Raw genomic sequence first — 14512 nt, forward strand, 5'->3', positions numbered from 1 at the left:
TGGGTAGAGGGCAGAGGGAAAAAGAGATGATAACAAATGAGACAGGGGAGAGGGGGTAAGAGAGACAATGATGAGAGAGCAAGGGGCTGAGAAGGAGGGAGAGAGAGAGAGAGAGAGAGAGAGAGAGAGAGAGAGAGAGAGAGCAGCTAGCGCAAATCAGCCATCAAACAGTATTATGGCCATGTGGTTTCTAGTGTCAGAAGGACAAAAATACTTATTGTGTGTAAATTGGAAAGGGTATTTGAGAAAAGGGCGGGACTAAACGATTTGAGATGAACACAAACTTACTGAACCCAACGATCTCTGCTCCAGAGCACTTTCAGGTTGTCTCCCGTCCATGTAAGTTCAAAAGGTCAATCAAAGAAAGGTCAATCACTGACCTTTGCGACTCTCCTATTCGTTATCACCGTGACCCCTCACACTACTACCGTGTGTCTCACTCAACACAGACACTGGTGTGGTTTCTCTACACTGAGCTGAGCAGCAGCAATAATATTAAAGGGATAGTTCAGATTATTTTTTTATTTTTCTTTCTTATATAGTATGCTATTTTGGGGGGGGGGGCGACAGTGGCTCGGGAGGTAGAGCAGTCGTCTGGTAATCCGGAGGTTCCCGGTTCATTCCATGAGCAAGACACTTAACCCCTAATTGCTCCTGATGAGCAGGTTGGCACCTTGCATGGTAGACTCCGCCATCGGTGTGTGAATGGGTAAAATGTGAGGAACAAATTGTAAAGCGCTTTAGATCAAATTGACCATTTATTAAATATTTGCCAGTAGTTTAAACGATGCATAATGGCTGCTCGATAGTGGAGCGCAACACTCTGAAGGATCATACACATACATTTTTTTTTATAACTTTTTATTTTACTGTATGAAGCACACTTTCAGGGGCTCATACAGAACCAAGCATTTCACCGTAAAGTACGTGTGTTTTATTGTGACAACTAATAAACAAACTTGAAACTTGAAACATACAAATCGATTAATCGGCCGGCCCTACTCCACAGTCATTAGCTTACTTACAGAGACCCGTGGTCGAAGTTCTGGCCCGTGAGCAAGGCACACCGGGTACGTAAACAAAAACAACTTGAATCCACACCACAACGTGCAAACAAAAGTTTTAACCATTCACAACAGAATACTGCAGTATGTGTGTCTTTTCAACGCCTGCTTCTTCTCTCAGACCGACACGATGTCCTGCAACTCTGTAGTTTATAGAGGAAGCTGGTGTATTTCCTCGTACTGAGGCTATTTAGCCAACGAAGAAGAAGAAGAAGAAGAAGAAGAAGAAGAAGAAGAAGAAGAAGAAGAAGAAGAAGAAGAAGAAGAAGAAGAAGAAGAAGAAGAAGAAGAAGAAGAAGAAGAAGAAGAAGAAGAAGAAGAAGAAGTCTTTATTTGTCATGCAGATTTAACACACACATGCGATGGGCGACCCACAGGAACACACACACACACACACATGCACTGAGTCGCTGATGAAATGTTCTCTGCACTTCCCATCCCGTCTTCCCCCCCCAAAGGGCAGCCGGGAGCAGACAAGGGCTGCAGCGTGCGCCGCGCCCGGGGACCAATCCAAGTGCTCCTGTCCGTCTTCGTCAGGGAGGCGACAGCGTTAGCGATCTGTTGTGCATGTTTTTCCATTGGTGTATCTTATCGGGAGGGGAAACCCTTGTGAGCACGGGGAGAAACATGCAAACTCCACACAGAAAGGCCCGGGAGATACCCCACCTGGGTAACTGGCAACAACGGCACCCTGGTCCCCAAACGGGAATCGAACCCAGGACCTTCTAGCTTTGAGGCGACAGTGTTAACCACTATACCACCGTGCATCACGTCGGTCTGAGAGAAGAAGCAAGCGGAAATACAATATTCTGTTGTGAATGTTTGAAACCTTTGTTGGCACGTTTTTGTTTTGTTTGTTTCCGGACCCCCTGGGTTGCCCGTCTGAAGCTTTTAACAGCTCGCTCGGAAAACACAGACAGAACTTCGACCGCGGTTTCGGTAAGTAAGCTAAGTTATGCATCGATTACGCTACTGGCAAATATTTCATATCACTCTATGTCAAAAGAAATCTGAACTATCCCATATGGAATAGCATGTAAACACACACCCATTGAAACAATGTGACGTGCATAAAAAAAGCTAATATTTTCAGCAACAGTTTTGCAGTTTTGTCCATGGCGCTAATACTTGACACCACATTGCTTATTGGTGCAACAGAGCTAACACAGACTTGTTCTGGAGTCAAACGGGTCACTCTGCAGAGCAGCAGGACGTGAAATTAATTTGTTCATCGGCTACAGTATGTTCGCCTGCCAATTAAAGGGGACTTTTTTTTCCTTTTTACTTAAAGGAACACGCCAACATTTTGGGAAATTAGCTTATCGTCTTTTCCAGAGAGTTACAAGAAGATAGATACCAGTTTCCTCTCTGTGCGTTCAGTAGAAAGCTATCTGGCTGCACGTTAGCCTAGCTTAGCACAATGAATGGAAGTGGACAGTGCCATGCAAATGGGTGGCATGGCATTCCCCTTTAATTTAATCAGAGTAGCATGTCAAATGAAAACAGAGACTGACTGTGATTAATGGACTTACCAGCCAGAAACCAAACTTGAGCAGCGTTTGACTGGCGGCCGACTGTAGTGTTAATTTCAAGTCCTGTAGAGTTGTTGTCTGAAGCCGTTCTCTTCAGGTAAATACCTCCTCCCCCCATCCTCTCTCCTCCTTCTCCCTTCTTTCATCACCCCCTCTCTTCCCGATTCCTCACCTCCCCCTTGACACCTCCCTCCTCCTCTCTGCACCTCCCTCCTGTCCTTCCATCATTTCCTCTCAGTCAGCAAAGTGTGAACTAAGCAGGTTTCGGACCCTGATCGGTGTAAGTACGAGAAAGGGACTGTCATGTCAGCATAATTTTGCTTATGCATGGCTAGAATTCAAATGCTGTGTGTGTGTGTGTGTGTGTGTGTGTGTGAGAGAGAGAGAGAGAGAGAGAGAGAGAGATGAGAGAGAGAGAGAGAGAAGAGAGAGAGAGAGAGAGAGAGAGAGAGAGAGAGAGAGAGAGAGAGAGAGAGAGAGAGAGAGAGAGAGAGAGAGAGAGAGAGAGAGATGAGAGAGAGAGAGAGAGAGAGGAGAGTGTGTGTGTGTGTGTGTGTGTGTGTGTGTGGTGTGTGTGTGTGTGTGTGTGTGTGTGTGTGTGTGTGTGTGTGTGTGTGTGTGTGTGTGTGTGTGTGTGTGTGTGTGTGTGTGTGTGTGTGTGTGTGTGTGTGTGTGTGTGTGTGTGTGCGTGCGTGCGTGCGTGCGTGCGTGCGTGCGTGCGTGCGTGCGTGCGTGCGTGCGTGCGTGCGTGCGTGCGTGTGAATGAATGAATGAAAACTTTATTTAACAGATTGCAGAATGGGTACAATACAGTACGGCTCAATACACACAATTGTTAAGGGGATGCAGACCAGAGAAAGACGTTTGTCTTGTTTACATCAGGGTCCCCCATTTTCAATTTATATTGACATTTATGACATACTCAACATACATGACATTTATGGCATAGGGACATATAGGTATTTAGTACTGATACATTTGTGACATATACGGTATTCAAATATACAGTACTGTTACCCATAGATCCTGACAGAGTATATACATATGATGGGGAGGGGACTGTACATTTGGAGGGGGTGGGTGGGTGGGAGAGAAATATACATACGGCGGGGAGAGAATATATACATGCGGTGGGGAGGAGACTGTCAATTAGGAGGGGGTGGGGGTGGGGGGTTTGGACATTTACGGTGGCCAGTTTCGAATTGCAGCCTCCCGTAGGTGCTCTTTAAGAGCGGTTTTGAATGTGGGTAGGGATTCACAATCCTTTATAGCTGTGGGTAGGGCGTTCCACATTGATGTGGCATAATTGCGAAACGTGTTTAGTCCCTTGTTTGAGCCGAATCTGGGTTTAACATGATTTGTTGAGCTTCCTCTGGTGTTGTGGTCGTGGTATTCACTGACCTTTGGGAAGTATTTTGACATGTACATGGGTACCTTAGTCGTATAGTGTATCTTGTAGACCAGGCCCATTGCAAGTTGCTGTACTCTGTCGTCTACTCTAAGCCATCCTACGTTGTCAAAGTGGGCAGGGGTGAGGTGGGTTCTAGGGGTAAGGTCAAGTAGTAGTCTGACCAGTTTCTTTTGTGATGTTTGTAATCTTGTTTTTAGCGCCTTTGAGGTGCTTTGGTACCATGAGGTGCAAGCATAGTCGTAGTACCCTTGAATGAGTGCTCCTGCCAGAGTCTTCAGGGTATTCTTGTTTACCAGAGAGGAGATCCGGTACAAGAATCTAGTTCGTTGGTTGACTTTTTTTATTACATTGGATGCCATTTTGTCACAGGAAAGATTTGCCTCTAGGATGGAACCCAGGTAGATATTTCATCTTTCCTTGTGACAATATTGTCACCCACTGTAACTGAGAAGCCGAGTTTGTTATTTGAACCGAAGAGAATGGACTCTGTTTTGCCTATGTGTAATTATAGTTTGTTATCAGCGAGCCATATGCAGATTTTGCCTAGTTCCGAGCTGAGGGTTTTTTCAACCTGCAACTTGTTCTTGTCAGAGACCAGCAGGGCTGAGTCGTCCGCAAACAGGAACAAGTTGCAGTCACAAGCTGACGACATGTCATTTAAATTAGGAACAGTAGCGGTCCTAGTATGCTTCCTTGTGGAACACCACAGCTCACTGTGAGGGGGGGGGGGGGGGGGGGTAGAGTACCGTTTACCTCCACCATCTGTTCTCTCCCCTCCAGGTAGGATTGCATCAAAACCAATTGCTTTTAGCTTGTCAATCAGAATGGAGTGATTGACAGTGTCGAAGGCCTTTTGTAGGTCCAGCATGACCATGCCGCAGTATTTGCCCGCGTCCACCTCTTGTTTGATGTGGTCGTTCAAATAGAGAAGGCATGTGTCAGTGGAGTGGGATGTTCTGAAGCCAGATTGGAATTCGTAGATTTGATGTTTTTCCGCCAGGTACTTTTCGACCTGTTCGTAGACTATTTTCTCCATGACTTTCGAGATGGAGGTAAGAATAGAAACAGGGCGGTAGTTGCCTGGGTCTAATTTGCTGCCCTTTTTGTGCAGAGGGGTCACTCTCGCAATTTTGAAGTCCTTGGGGACGTGTCCCTGTTTTATAGAGAGGTTTATTATATGTGTGATGACTGGGGTGATGGCGGCTGCTGTGTCTCTGAGGAATTTGGAGGGGATGTTGTCATGGCCAGTGGCCTTGTTAGGTTGGAGGGCGCTGGAGTTGGAGTACCTCATCGGTTGTTACCATTTCTAGTTTGAAGACGTCTTTGCGGACCCCTAGGTTTTTGTAGTATTCTACTATGTGTTCTACCCCATAATGCCCTGAGTGGGAGGGTAGTTTGTTTACCAGTGTTGTGGCTATGTTTGTGAAGAAGATGTTTAAGTAATTGGCTACATCCAGCTTGTCTGTGATGAGCGTGTTGTCCGTCTTTATGTTTATGTTTGAGAATCTGGTTTAAGTTTTCTACTGCAGCCTAGTTGATTATTGAGTAATTTCCAACGTTCACGTGGTTTGTTTTTGTTTTCCTCAGTTTTGTCATTGATGAAAATATTTTTTCCGGTTTTGATCATGGTGTTTACGTCATTTCTTAGTCTGTTTCTTTGAATTTTTTGTTCAACCACGTGGGCTTGGAGTTCACTGTTTGAGCTTTTGGAAAGCTTTGTCTGACTTTTATAAAGTTCCGAGCATTTTTTGTCTCTGGTTTTCATAGCGGCCACTGCGGCCAGTATTTCAGTGTGCATCCATGGCTCAGCGCAATTTTTAACCCTGGTGGTTCTTTTTTTTTTTTTGATCCACTTTTTCTCCCATTTTTCTATATTTTCTCCCATCCCAATTTCGTATCATCCAATTCAACCCTCCCCTGTCACGAACGCTGTTTCTTGCCTCCCACAAGCCGGCTGCAGTGAGGACTAAGTCATACATAGCACAAGTCCCCTCCGGTACTTGAGGTAACAGCAGTCGCATCTTTTCACCTGCGCAGCTCGACCTCTCAGTGTCGAGGAGTAACGCGTGGGAGGCTCACGCTGCCCCCGACACTTCCTGATTCTACTGCGCAGGCGCACCAACCGACTTGTAGGAGTCGCTTGTTCACAACGTTCGATCCCCACCCTTCAGTTTTTCCCTCCCCGTAATACGGCCAATGTGTATTACTGCGGACGACCAGCCAAACTGAAAAACAATGTGGAGAGCTGGATTCGAACACGCGAATCCTAGCGTCTCCACACTGGTGGCGAGTGCCTTAGACCACTACACCACCTAGCCGCTAACCCTGGTGGTTCTTAGGGGTGCCATGTTGTTGAGTATTGTTGTGAATTTGGTTTTGAAACCAAGCCATGTTTCTTCATGTGTTCCACATGAAGTTCCACTGAGTTCATCTGACCAGTCCATGCTCTCCAGTTCTTGGTTAAAGGCCTCTCTAGAGTAGGTTTTGAGGTCTCTAGATGTGACTGTTTTGTGACAGCCGGCCTTCTGTGTGTGTGTGTGTGTGTGTGTGTGTGTGTGTGTGTGTGTGTGTGTGTGTGTGTGTGTGTGTGTGTGTGTGTGTGTGTGTGTGTGTGTGTGTGTGTGTGTGTGTGTGTGTGTGTGTGTGTGTGTGTGTGTGTGTGTGTGTGTGTGTGTGTGTGTGTGTGTGTGTGTGTGTGTGTGTGTGTGTGTGTGTGTGCGTAAGTACGTGTGTGCGTGTGCGTAAGTGCATGTGTGATTGTGTGAGACAGCATGAGGTTCATGGATGAATTGATGGCTTAGTTGTCTGTGGATAGTGTCTAGATCCCATAGGTTAGAGTTAAGGTTTTTGAAGTAAAAAAAAAAAGAAAAAGTAGATTCCTATGGAAATGTCCTTCCGGGTTATGGGATCTATGCACTACCTTTTTATGTTTTAAGGGAATACATCCTGTTTCATATTCACTGTCTCTCTCTCACAGTCATGTAGCCAGACCTCCAGTACCACCAGTATGGAAGCTTCAACTTAATTTGACTTCAAATGTCATAGCATAGTCTGCAAATAGTCTGTAAAGAGTACTGTGAAAGGAAGATAAAGCTGTGCAGTACGACCTCTTTCCATCCATCTCTCATTTCTCACTCTTTGTTTATAGTGATATGATATCCTTGCATGATATTCTCTCATCTATCCCATCATCTGTCCCTCAATCAAACCCCCTCCCCCCTCCCTCCCTCCCTCCCTTCCTTCCCTCTATCTGTCCACCCCTCCCTCCCTCCCTTCCCTCTATCTGTCCACCCCTCCATCCCTTCCTTCCCTCTATCTGTCCCCCATCCCTTCCTTCCCTCTATCTGTCCCCCCCTCCCTCCCTTCCTTCCCTCTATCTGTCCCCCCCTCCCTCCCTTCCTTCCCTCTATCTGTCCACCGCTCCATCCCTTCCTTCCCTCTTATCTGTCCACCCCTCCCTCCCTTCCTTCCCTCTATCTGTCCACCCCTTCCTTCCCTCTATCTGTCCACCCCTCCCTCCCTTCCTTCCCTCTATCTGTCCACCCCTCCCTCCCCCCTCCCTCCCTTCCTTCCCTCTATCTGTCCCCCCCTCCTCATTGCCCGGCCTCCACAGAGAGGAGGTGCATGAGGAGGGGGAAGAGGAGGAGGAGGAAGAGGAGACTCCGGTGACGGAGTCTGATTCAGATGAGAAGGAGGGGGCTGATAGTGTGACTAGTCTGACCACCCCCAGGTATTCTAGGATATAAAGGGACAGTTCACCTAAATAAAAAAATTATGGTAAGACTTTAAAGGTGCACTCAGTAAGATTTCAGATCGTTTGAAATGAATACCTTTTACAGTAGGTTCAACCACAAACAATTATGCGGAATTAACTATTTGATGCCCTTTCTGATGTCCTTTTTCTGTTCCGGTTTGTGCACCTACTTTTTAACTCCCAGCTGGAACAAAAAGATTAGCAGGTTTTCCTTGCAAACCATGACAACATCTTGTGTTCTGCCGCTATACTTTAGACCAGCCATCTCCTTTGGCCAAATTAAATACTACAGTATTTCACCTTTAAACACAACATTGCCTAGCTAACACAATCGTGTAACTAAGAGATTTGCTCGGAAAAAATATGAATTTTGTGCAAAGATCACTAGATTTGGCACTTCCTGGTTATAACAAGATGACAGAGGACAATATTGGCCAATAGTAAACATTAAATACTTACAAACTTACAAACATGAAAATTTTTTCTAATGCATAGTTATTTCACCTACAATACGAGGCTGAGACTGGTTCGCTGGCTAGATAGCACCAATTTTCCAAGAATCCTGAACAGAACCGGTAACTAGTTTAGTGGAGAATGTGTACAGATCCAGCACTGAACAATCGAACCTCTGCTGCTCCTCTGCTGCTCCTCCACCAGTCCACGGGCCAAACTGATTTTGTGACTCCTATTGTTCTGGACCGGGCCAGATTTCACACCTCCACTGCCTCCCACAGTGTATCAGGCTGGCAGGACTTTTTCATCTTAAACTTTTATTTGTCCCAAACGCCCCAGCTCCATCCGATTCCTTCCCTTTTTCACTGTTTACTTATCATGCATTGCAACACTAATATATGGGCAGTACCCCAAGTCAGACTGCCCCGAACCCACTTATTAAAAATGATCTTGGGGGTCTGAGGGCACTAGCCCCCGACCCCCTCCCTGGGGGAGCACTTAAATGAAGTACCCTCCCTTTGTTCACTTTGGGAGCCAGCCACCAGCCCCCGAAATATAACACCTGAGTGCTAATTCTAAAGTGGCAGAGGAGCAGCAGAAGGGCAGCAGAAGGGATCTGAATTTTCAGTGCTGCATCTGTATGAGTGCACCTTTAAAGGGGTATGACTGCACTTTTAAAGAGATATGACTGCACTTTTAAAGGGATATGAGTGCACCTGTAAAGGGATATGAGTGCACCTTTAAAGGGATATGAGTGCACCTGTAAAGGGATATGAGTGCACCTGTAAAGGGATATGAGTGCACCTGTAAAGGGGTATGAGTGCACCTGTAAAGGGATATGAGTGCACCTGTAAAGGGATATGAGTGCACCTGTAAAGGGATATGAGTGCACCTGTAAAGGGATATGAGTGCACCTGTAAAGGGGTATGAGTGCACCTGTAAAGGGGTATGAGTGCACCTGTAAAGGGATATGAGTGCACCTGTAAAGGGATATGAGTGCACCTGTAAAGGGGTATGAGTGCATATTTAAAGAGATATGAGTGCACCTTTAAAGGGATATGAGTGCATCTGTAAAGAGATATGAGTGCACCTTTAAAGGGATATGAGTGCATATTTAAAGAGATATGAGTGCACCTTTAAAGGGATATGAGTGCATATTTAAAGAGATATGAGTGCACCTGTAAAGGGATATGAGTGCATCTGTAAAGGGATATGAGTGCACCTGTAAAGGGATATGAGTGCACCTGTAAAGGGATATGAGTGCATATTTAAAGAGATATGAGTGCACCTTTAAAGGGATATGAGTGCATATTTAAAGAGATATGAGTGCATCTGTAAAGGGGTATGAGTGCATCTGTAAAGGGATATGAGTGCACCTGTAAAGGGATATGAGTGCACCTTTAAAGGGATATGAGTGCACCTGTAAAGGGATATGAGTGCATCTGTAAAGGGATATGAGTGCACCTTTAAAGGGATATGAGTGCACATTTAAAGAGATATGAGTGCATCTGTAAAGAGATATGAGTGCACCTTTAAAGGGATATGAGTGCACATTTAAAGAGATATGAGTGCACCTTTAAAGGGATATGAGTGCACCTTTAAAGAGATATGAGTGCACCTTTAAAGAGATATGAGTGCACCTTTAAAGAGATATGAGTGCACCTTTAAAGACTATCACAGTCTACAAGCCATTAGAGGTTCTTATAACATACATGTCATATCTCCTTAGTACGAGCTTCATGTATGTTATATCCTGTTAGAAGCTGTAATTTAGCCTGGTACTGATGTAGGCCATAATGAGCTGTTATTGTGGTTTAATGAACACATTTATAATGCATGATGAGGAGTATCGTTATTAAAAGAAGTGAAAATGTTCTCGAACACAAATGAGCTTCTTTCAACGGTTCTCAAGATATCAAGGTATCAAGATATCAACATTTGAAACAAGTTCAGTTAGATTGGAATAAAGTGAAATGATGTCACCCTAGTGGGAGATTTGGTACGCACTTGTTTTCTGCACAATCTTAAGACTCAATATAAGTTTAAAGGAACACACCAAAACATTATGGGAAATGTGCTTATCGTCTTTTCCAGAGTTTCCTCTCTGTGCGTTCACTAGAAAGCTACTCGGCTGCAAAATAGCCTAGCTTAGCACAAATGAATGGAAGCGGATACAGACCAGCTAGCCTAGCCGTTGGCTCCTGGAGGTTTAAGCTAGGCAGGTGGTCCGTATCCACTTCCACTCATCTGTGCTAAGCTAGGCTAGCTTGCAGCCGGATCACTTTCTATTGAACGCACAGAGAGGAAATTGGTGTCTATCTTCTTGTCTGACTCTGGAGAAGACGGTGAGCACATTTCCCATTATGTTGGCGTGTTTTTTTCAAATACTTACAGTTCTTACTCATTGGCCCCCATAGTCTTCATTTATATTTTTCATTAATTTGTTCATTCATTCATTCATTCATTCATTCATTCATTCATTCATTCATTCATTCATTCATTCATTCATTCATTCATTCATTCATTCATTCATTCATTCACCTCCTCTTCTCTATCCATCCTTCCCTCCCCAGCATGGCTAGAACCCTGACTTCCAAAGTTCACAGAACGAGCCTCCAATCCATCACCATCACCTCTAGGAAAGAGGACAAACTGAAAGAGGAGGACGGGAGGAGTAGGACAGACTGGCCTCCGCCGTCCACCCCCGACCCTCCTCCTCCTCCTCCCACCTCCTCCCCTCTCCTGCCCCCGACCCCCCCGGCCTCCGCGGAGCCCTCCCTCCTCACCAGCCTGCTGGCCAGGAAGAAGTCCATCATCACCGTCCCGGCCACCACGGAGGTCAGCCCCCCGCTGCGCGGCACCTCGCGGGCCTCCCCGGACAGGCTCCCCTATCTCCCCCACTCTCCCTTCCACCTCTTCTCCTACGACCTGGAGGAGGAGCCCTCGCCAAGGGAGGAGGAGGAGCAGCCCGAGACTACGTCTCCCAGGTCAGAGGGAGGAGGACGGGACTTAAGTCTCCACACGACTCCACGGTTCAGGAAGTGATGGAAGACGTTGTTTTGGTTTCTTTCCTGCTCTCTCTCCTTTTCCACCTGTCCTACACGCAAGCAGTTCGCCTTCCTCACCTTCGCCTTCCTCACTTTCACTTGCAGTTCGCCTTCCTCACCTTCACCTTCCTCACTTTCACTTGCAGTTCGCCTTCCTCACCTTCACCTTCCTCACTTTCACTTGCAGTTCGCCTTCCTCACCTTCACCTTCCTCACTTTCACTTGCAGTTCGCCTTCCTCACCTTCACCTTCCTCACTTTCACTTGCAGTTCGCCTTCCTCACCTTCACCTTCCTCACTTTCACTTGTGATTCTGGCTCTTGTCTTAGCTGATGCCTGGTTGAATCTTTCTCTCCACCTTCCTCATGTCCTCACTTCCCCTTTCATGACACCTTCTCACACCCTTGTGCTAAATAGTCCTTTTCACTTCTCGCGTGCGTGCGTGCGTGTGTGACTTACAGTACTGTGATTGCAGGAGATCATTGTGAATAATCTTCCCTTAGGTTGAGGTTTTCTGCGTGGGTTCATATTTTCAGCAACAACCCTTACACAAAAGGTTGTGTTGTCCCTTACTACACACATACGGGTGTGTTGAAAAAAGATACAGCGTGTCAATAGAAACACATGTGTCACTTCTTAAAGGGGCAATTCACCAGAAATCAATGCTGATTTATTTTGCACATACTGTAATCCTCACACACAATCTAAAAACTCTAAAACAGTTTTGCACAGACTCATTTAGTTTAGACAGCTATTGAGAGTAAATTAGTGTGAATATGGCCACCAGTGATGTTATCATCATCATCATCATCATCATCATTTACTCTCAAATTAAATTAATGTGTGCAAATGTTTTTGGATAGGTGTGAGATAATGTGCAAAATAAACCTGCGTTGTTTTTGGGTGAAGTGTGTGTGTGTGTGTGTGTGTGTGTGTGTGTGTGTGTGTGTGTATGTGTGTGTGTGTGTGTGTGTGTGTGTGTGTGTGTGTGTGTGTGTGTGTGTGTGTGTGTGTGTGTGTAGAGAGGAACAACAATACCGTTGTTGTTATAATGTGAGTCTCCAGTTATCTGTATCCAGTGATGACTTCAGTATAAGCACATCACCACTGTACCTGTTAAAGTGGTAAACAGTGCCCTCTCAAGTACTATCTCTGTAATTGTGTGTCATGAATGAAAGGCTGCCTACTACCACTAATACCCTTTACAATGGAATGGAGGGAGGGGTAGAGGGAGGGATGGAGAGATTTGATGGCGGGAGGGATTTGATGGAGAAAGGGATTTGATGGAGGGAGGGATTTGATGGAGAGCGGGATTTGATGGAGGGAGGGATTTGATGGAGAGCGGGATTTGATGGAGGGAGGGATTTGATGGAGAGCGGGATTTGATGGAGGGAGGGATTTGAAGTACTGCAGCTCAAAGTGCTTCACAGCAGAAGTGCCGACATATAAAATCACAGTTTTTCACATTAGGATCTAACATCCCAATAGGCCACCTTGTTTATGGTTTGATTCTATGGCAGTTTTAAAATATACAATAATAATAGACAGTAAAATTATACAATAGTGCAGTGCAATGTAATAGTTCTGGATTACTGTTTAACAGTTTAAAGTCGGGGGCGGTCAGGTGGCGTAGCAGAGATTGTGCTTGTCACCAATGCAAGAGGCTGCGGTCTCGACTCCCGGAGAGTCAGCATTGCCTTGGCTCTGGCTGATCGCTATACTAACTCGTTTGGCTGAGTTAGGGGGAGGGGAGCCGTGGGTGGGTCCTGGGCGTTGTGGACAGCGACCCCTACAGTTCGGTCGGGCGCCTGCTCAGCGAAGGTAGGATCTGGTGAGAGGTAGTGCGGCCTCCCACACGTTACACTCTCCCAGTGAGAATCTGCGCGGCCAGGCTGGCTGCCGGCTGGCTGCACATGCGTCGGAGGAAAGCATGTGACAGTCTCCGGCCTCTCGGACCAACAGTATGGGAAAGTGCGCAACAACCAGGAAGGGGGTTGGGAATTGGCAAAACGACTAACAGTGGGATGGGAGAAAAATCGGAAAAAGAAGGAAAAAATAAAAAATAAAAATAAAACAGTTTAAAGTCGTCTTTACCTTCCCTGTTTGGTATCCACAGTTTCAAACCTGACAGTCTTCCTTCCTGTTTGATACCCACTTTGACCCTTCAAACCTCCCTCTCAGGGTGCAGTTCTAGGCCTGGGTACCCCACACAGTTTTAAAACCTGACAGTTTTTCTTCCTGCTTGATACCCATATAGTTCAATACCGGACAGTTTATGCGCTGTCTTTATGTCAATATGCGCCACACTGGTCTCTAACAAGGTGCCATGTTAGCGTCGCACCAACGCCCTTACTGTTGTGTACAGTAGCAAAGTATCACGTTAGTTTGTCACTAGTTTGCGATTTAGCCGACAGGGTGTCATGTTGTCTGGCGACCCCTCAGGGTCACTCACCTCCGTCCTCTCTCCCTCCTCAGGAATGGAGGCCAGAAATCCTACTCGTCTCTCAGCAGTCCCACGAGCACCAGGTGAACACACACACACACACACACACACACACACACACACACACACACACACACACACACACACACACACACACACACACACACACACACACACACACACACACACATATACACACAGTCCGCTGACTACCTCTCTTGCTCAACCTCTCTGTTTCTCTCCATCTCTCTCTCTCTCTCTTCCCCCCCCCCCCCCTCTCTCTCTCTCTCTCTCCCCCCCTCTCTCTCTCCCCCCCTCTCTCTCTCCCCCCCTCTCTCTCTACCCCCCCATCTCTCTCTCTCTCTCCCCCCTATCTCTCTCTCTCTCTCTCCCCCCTCTCTCTCCCCCCCTCTGTCTCCCCCTCTCTCTCTCTCTCCCCCCCCCTCTCCCCGCTCTCCCCCCCCTCTCTAGGCCTGCTCTGGGGGGTCTTCTGTCCTCTTCGTACCGGCAGCACCAGGAGTCTCTGGCAGCAGAGAGGGAGCGGCGCCGTGTGGAGAGAGAGGAGAGGCTTCAGAGGATAGAGCGGGAGGAGAGGAACAAGCACAGGTGAGACCAGAGAGGGGTTTTCAATGGTTAAAATCTAACTGCACAACTCACAACCCACTTCTTCAATCAATATCTGAAATGAAGAAGAAAAACCACCATTGCACTTTGCTAACTAAGGAATCTACCATGTCTATATTACTACCTACTATGCTACTATGTATATATGCACTCAAGACTGTAGCACCCAAGTTTCAACACTGTTT

The 14512-nt window shown here is 46.4% G+C and overlaps 1 protein-coding gene across 1 annotated transcript in view; it reads left to right on the forward strand.

The window, feature by feature from the left end:
* fhod3a (formin homology 2 domain containing 3a) overlaps nucleotides 1–14512 on the forward strand; it is a 103340-nt gene that overhangs the window by 22014 nt on the left and 66814 nt on the right. The window contains exons 8-10 of the mRNA XM_084311988.1: nucleotides 10788–11201; nucleotides 13736–13786; nucleotides 14175–14309. Of these exons, the coding sequence (XP_084168114.1) occupies nucleotides 10788–11201; nucleotides 13736–13786; nucleotides 14175–14309 (600 nt within the window). The remainder of the gene's footprint in view (nucleotides 1–10787; nucleotides 11202–13735; nucleotides 13787–14174; nucleotides 14310–14512) is intronic.

Source organism: Notolepis coatsorum (assembly GCF_963971535.1).
Source record: "Notolepis coatsorum genome assembly, chromosome: 4".
Taxonomy (NCBI): Eukaryota; Metazoa; Chordata; class Actinopteri; order Aulopiformes; family Paralepididae; genus Notolepis; species Notolepis coatsorum.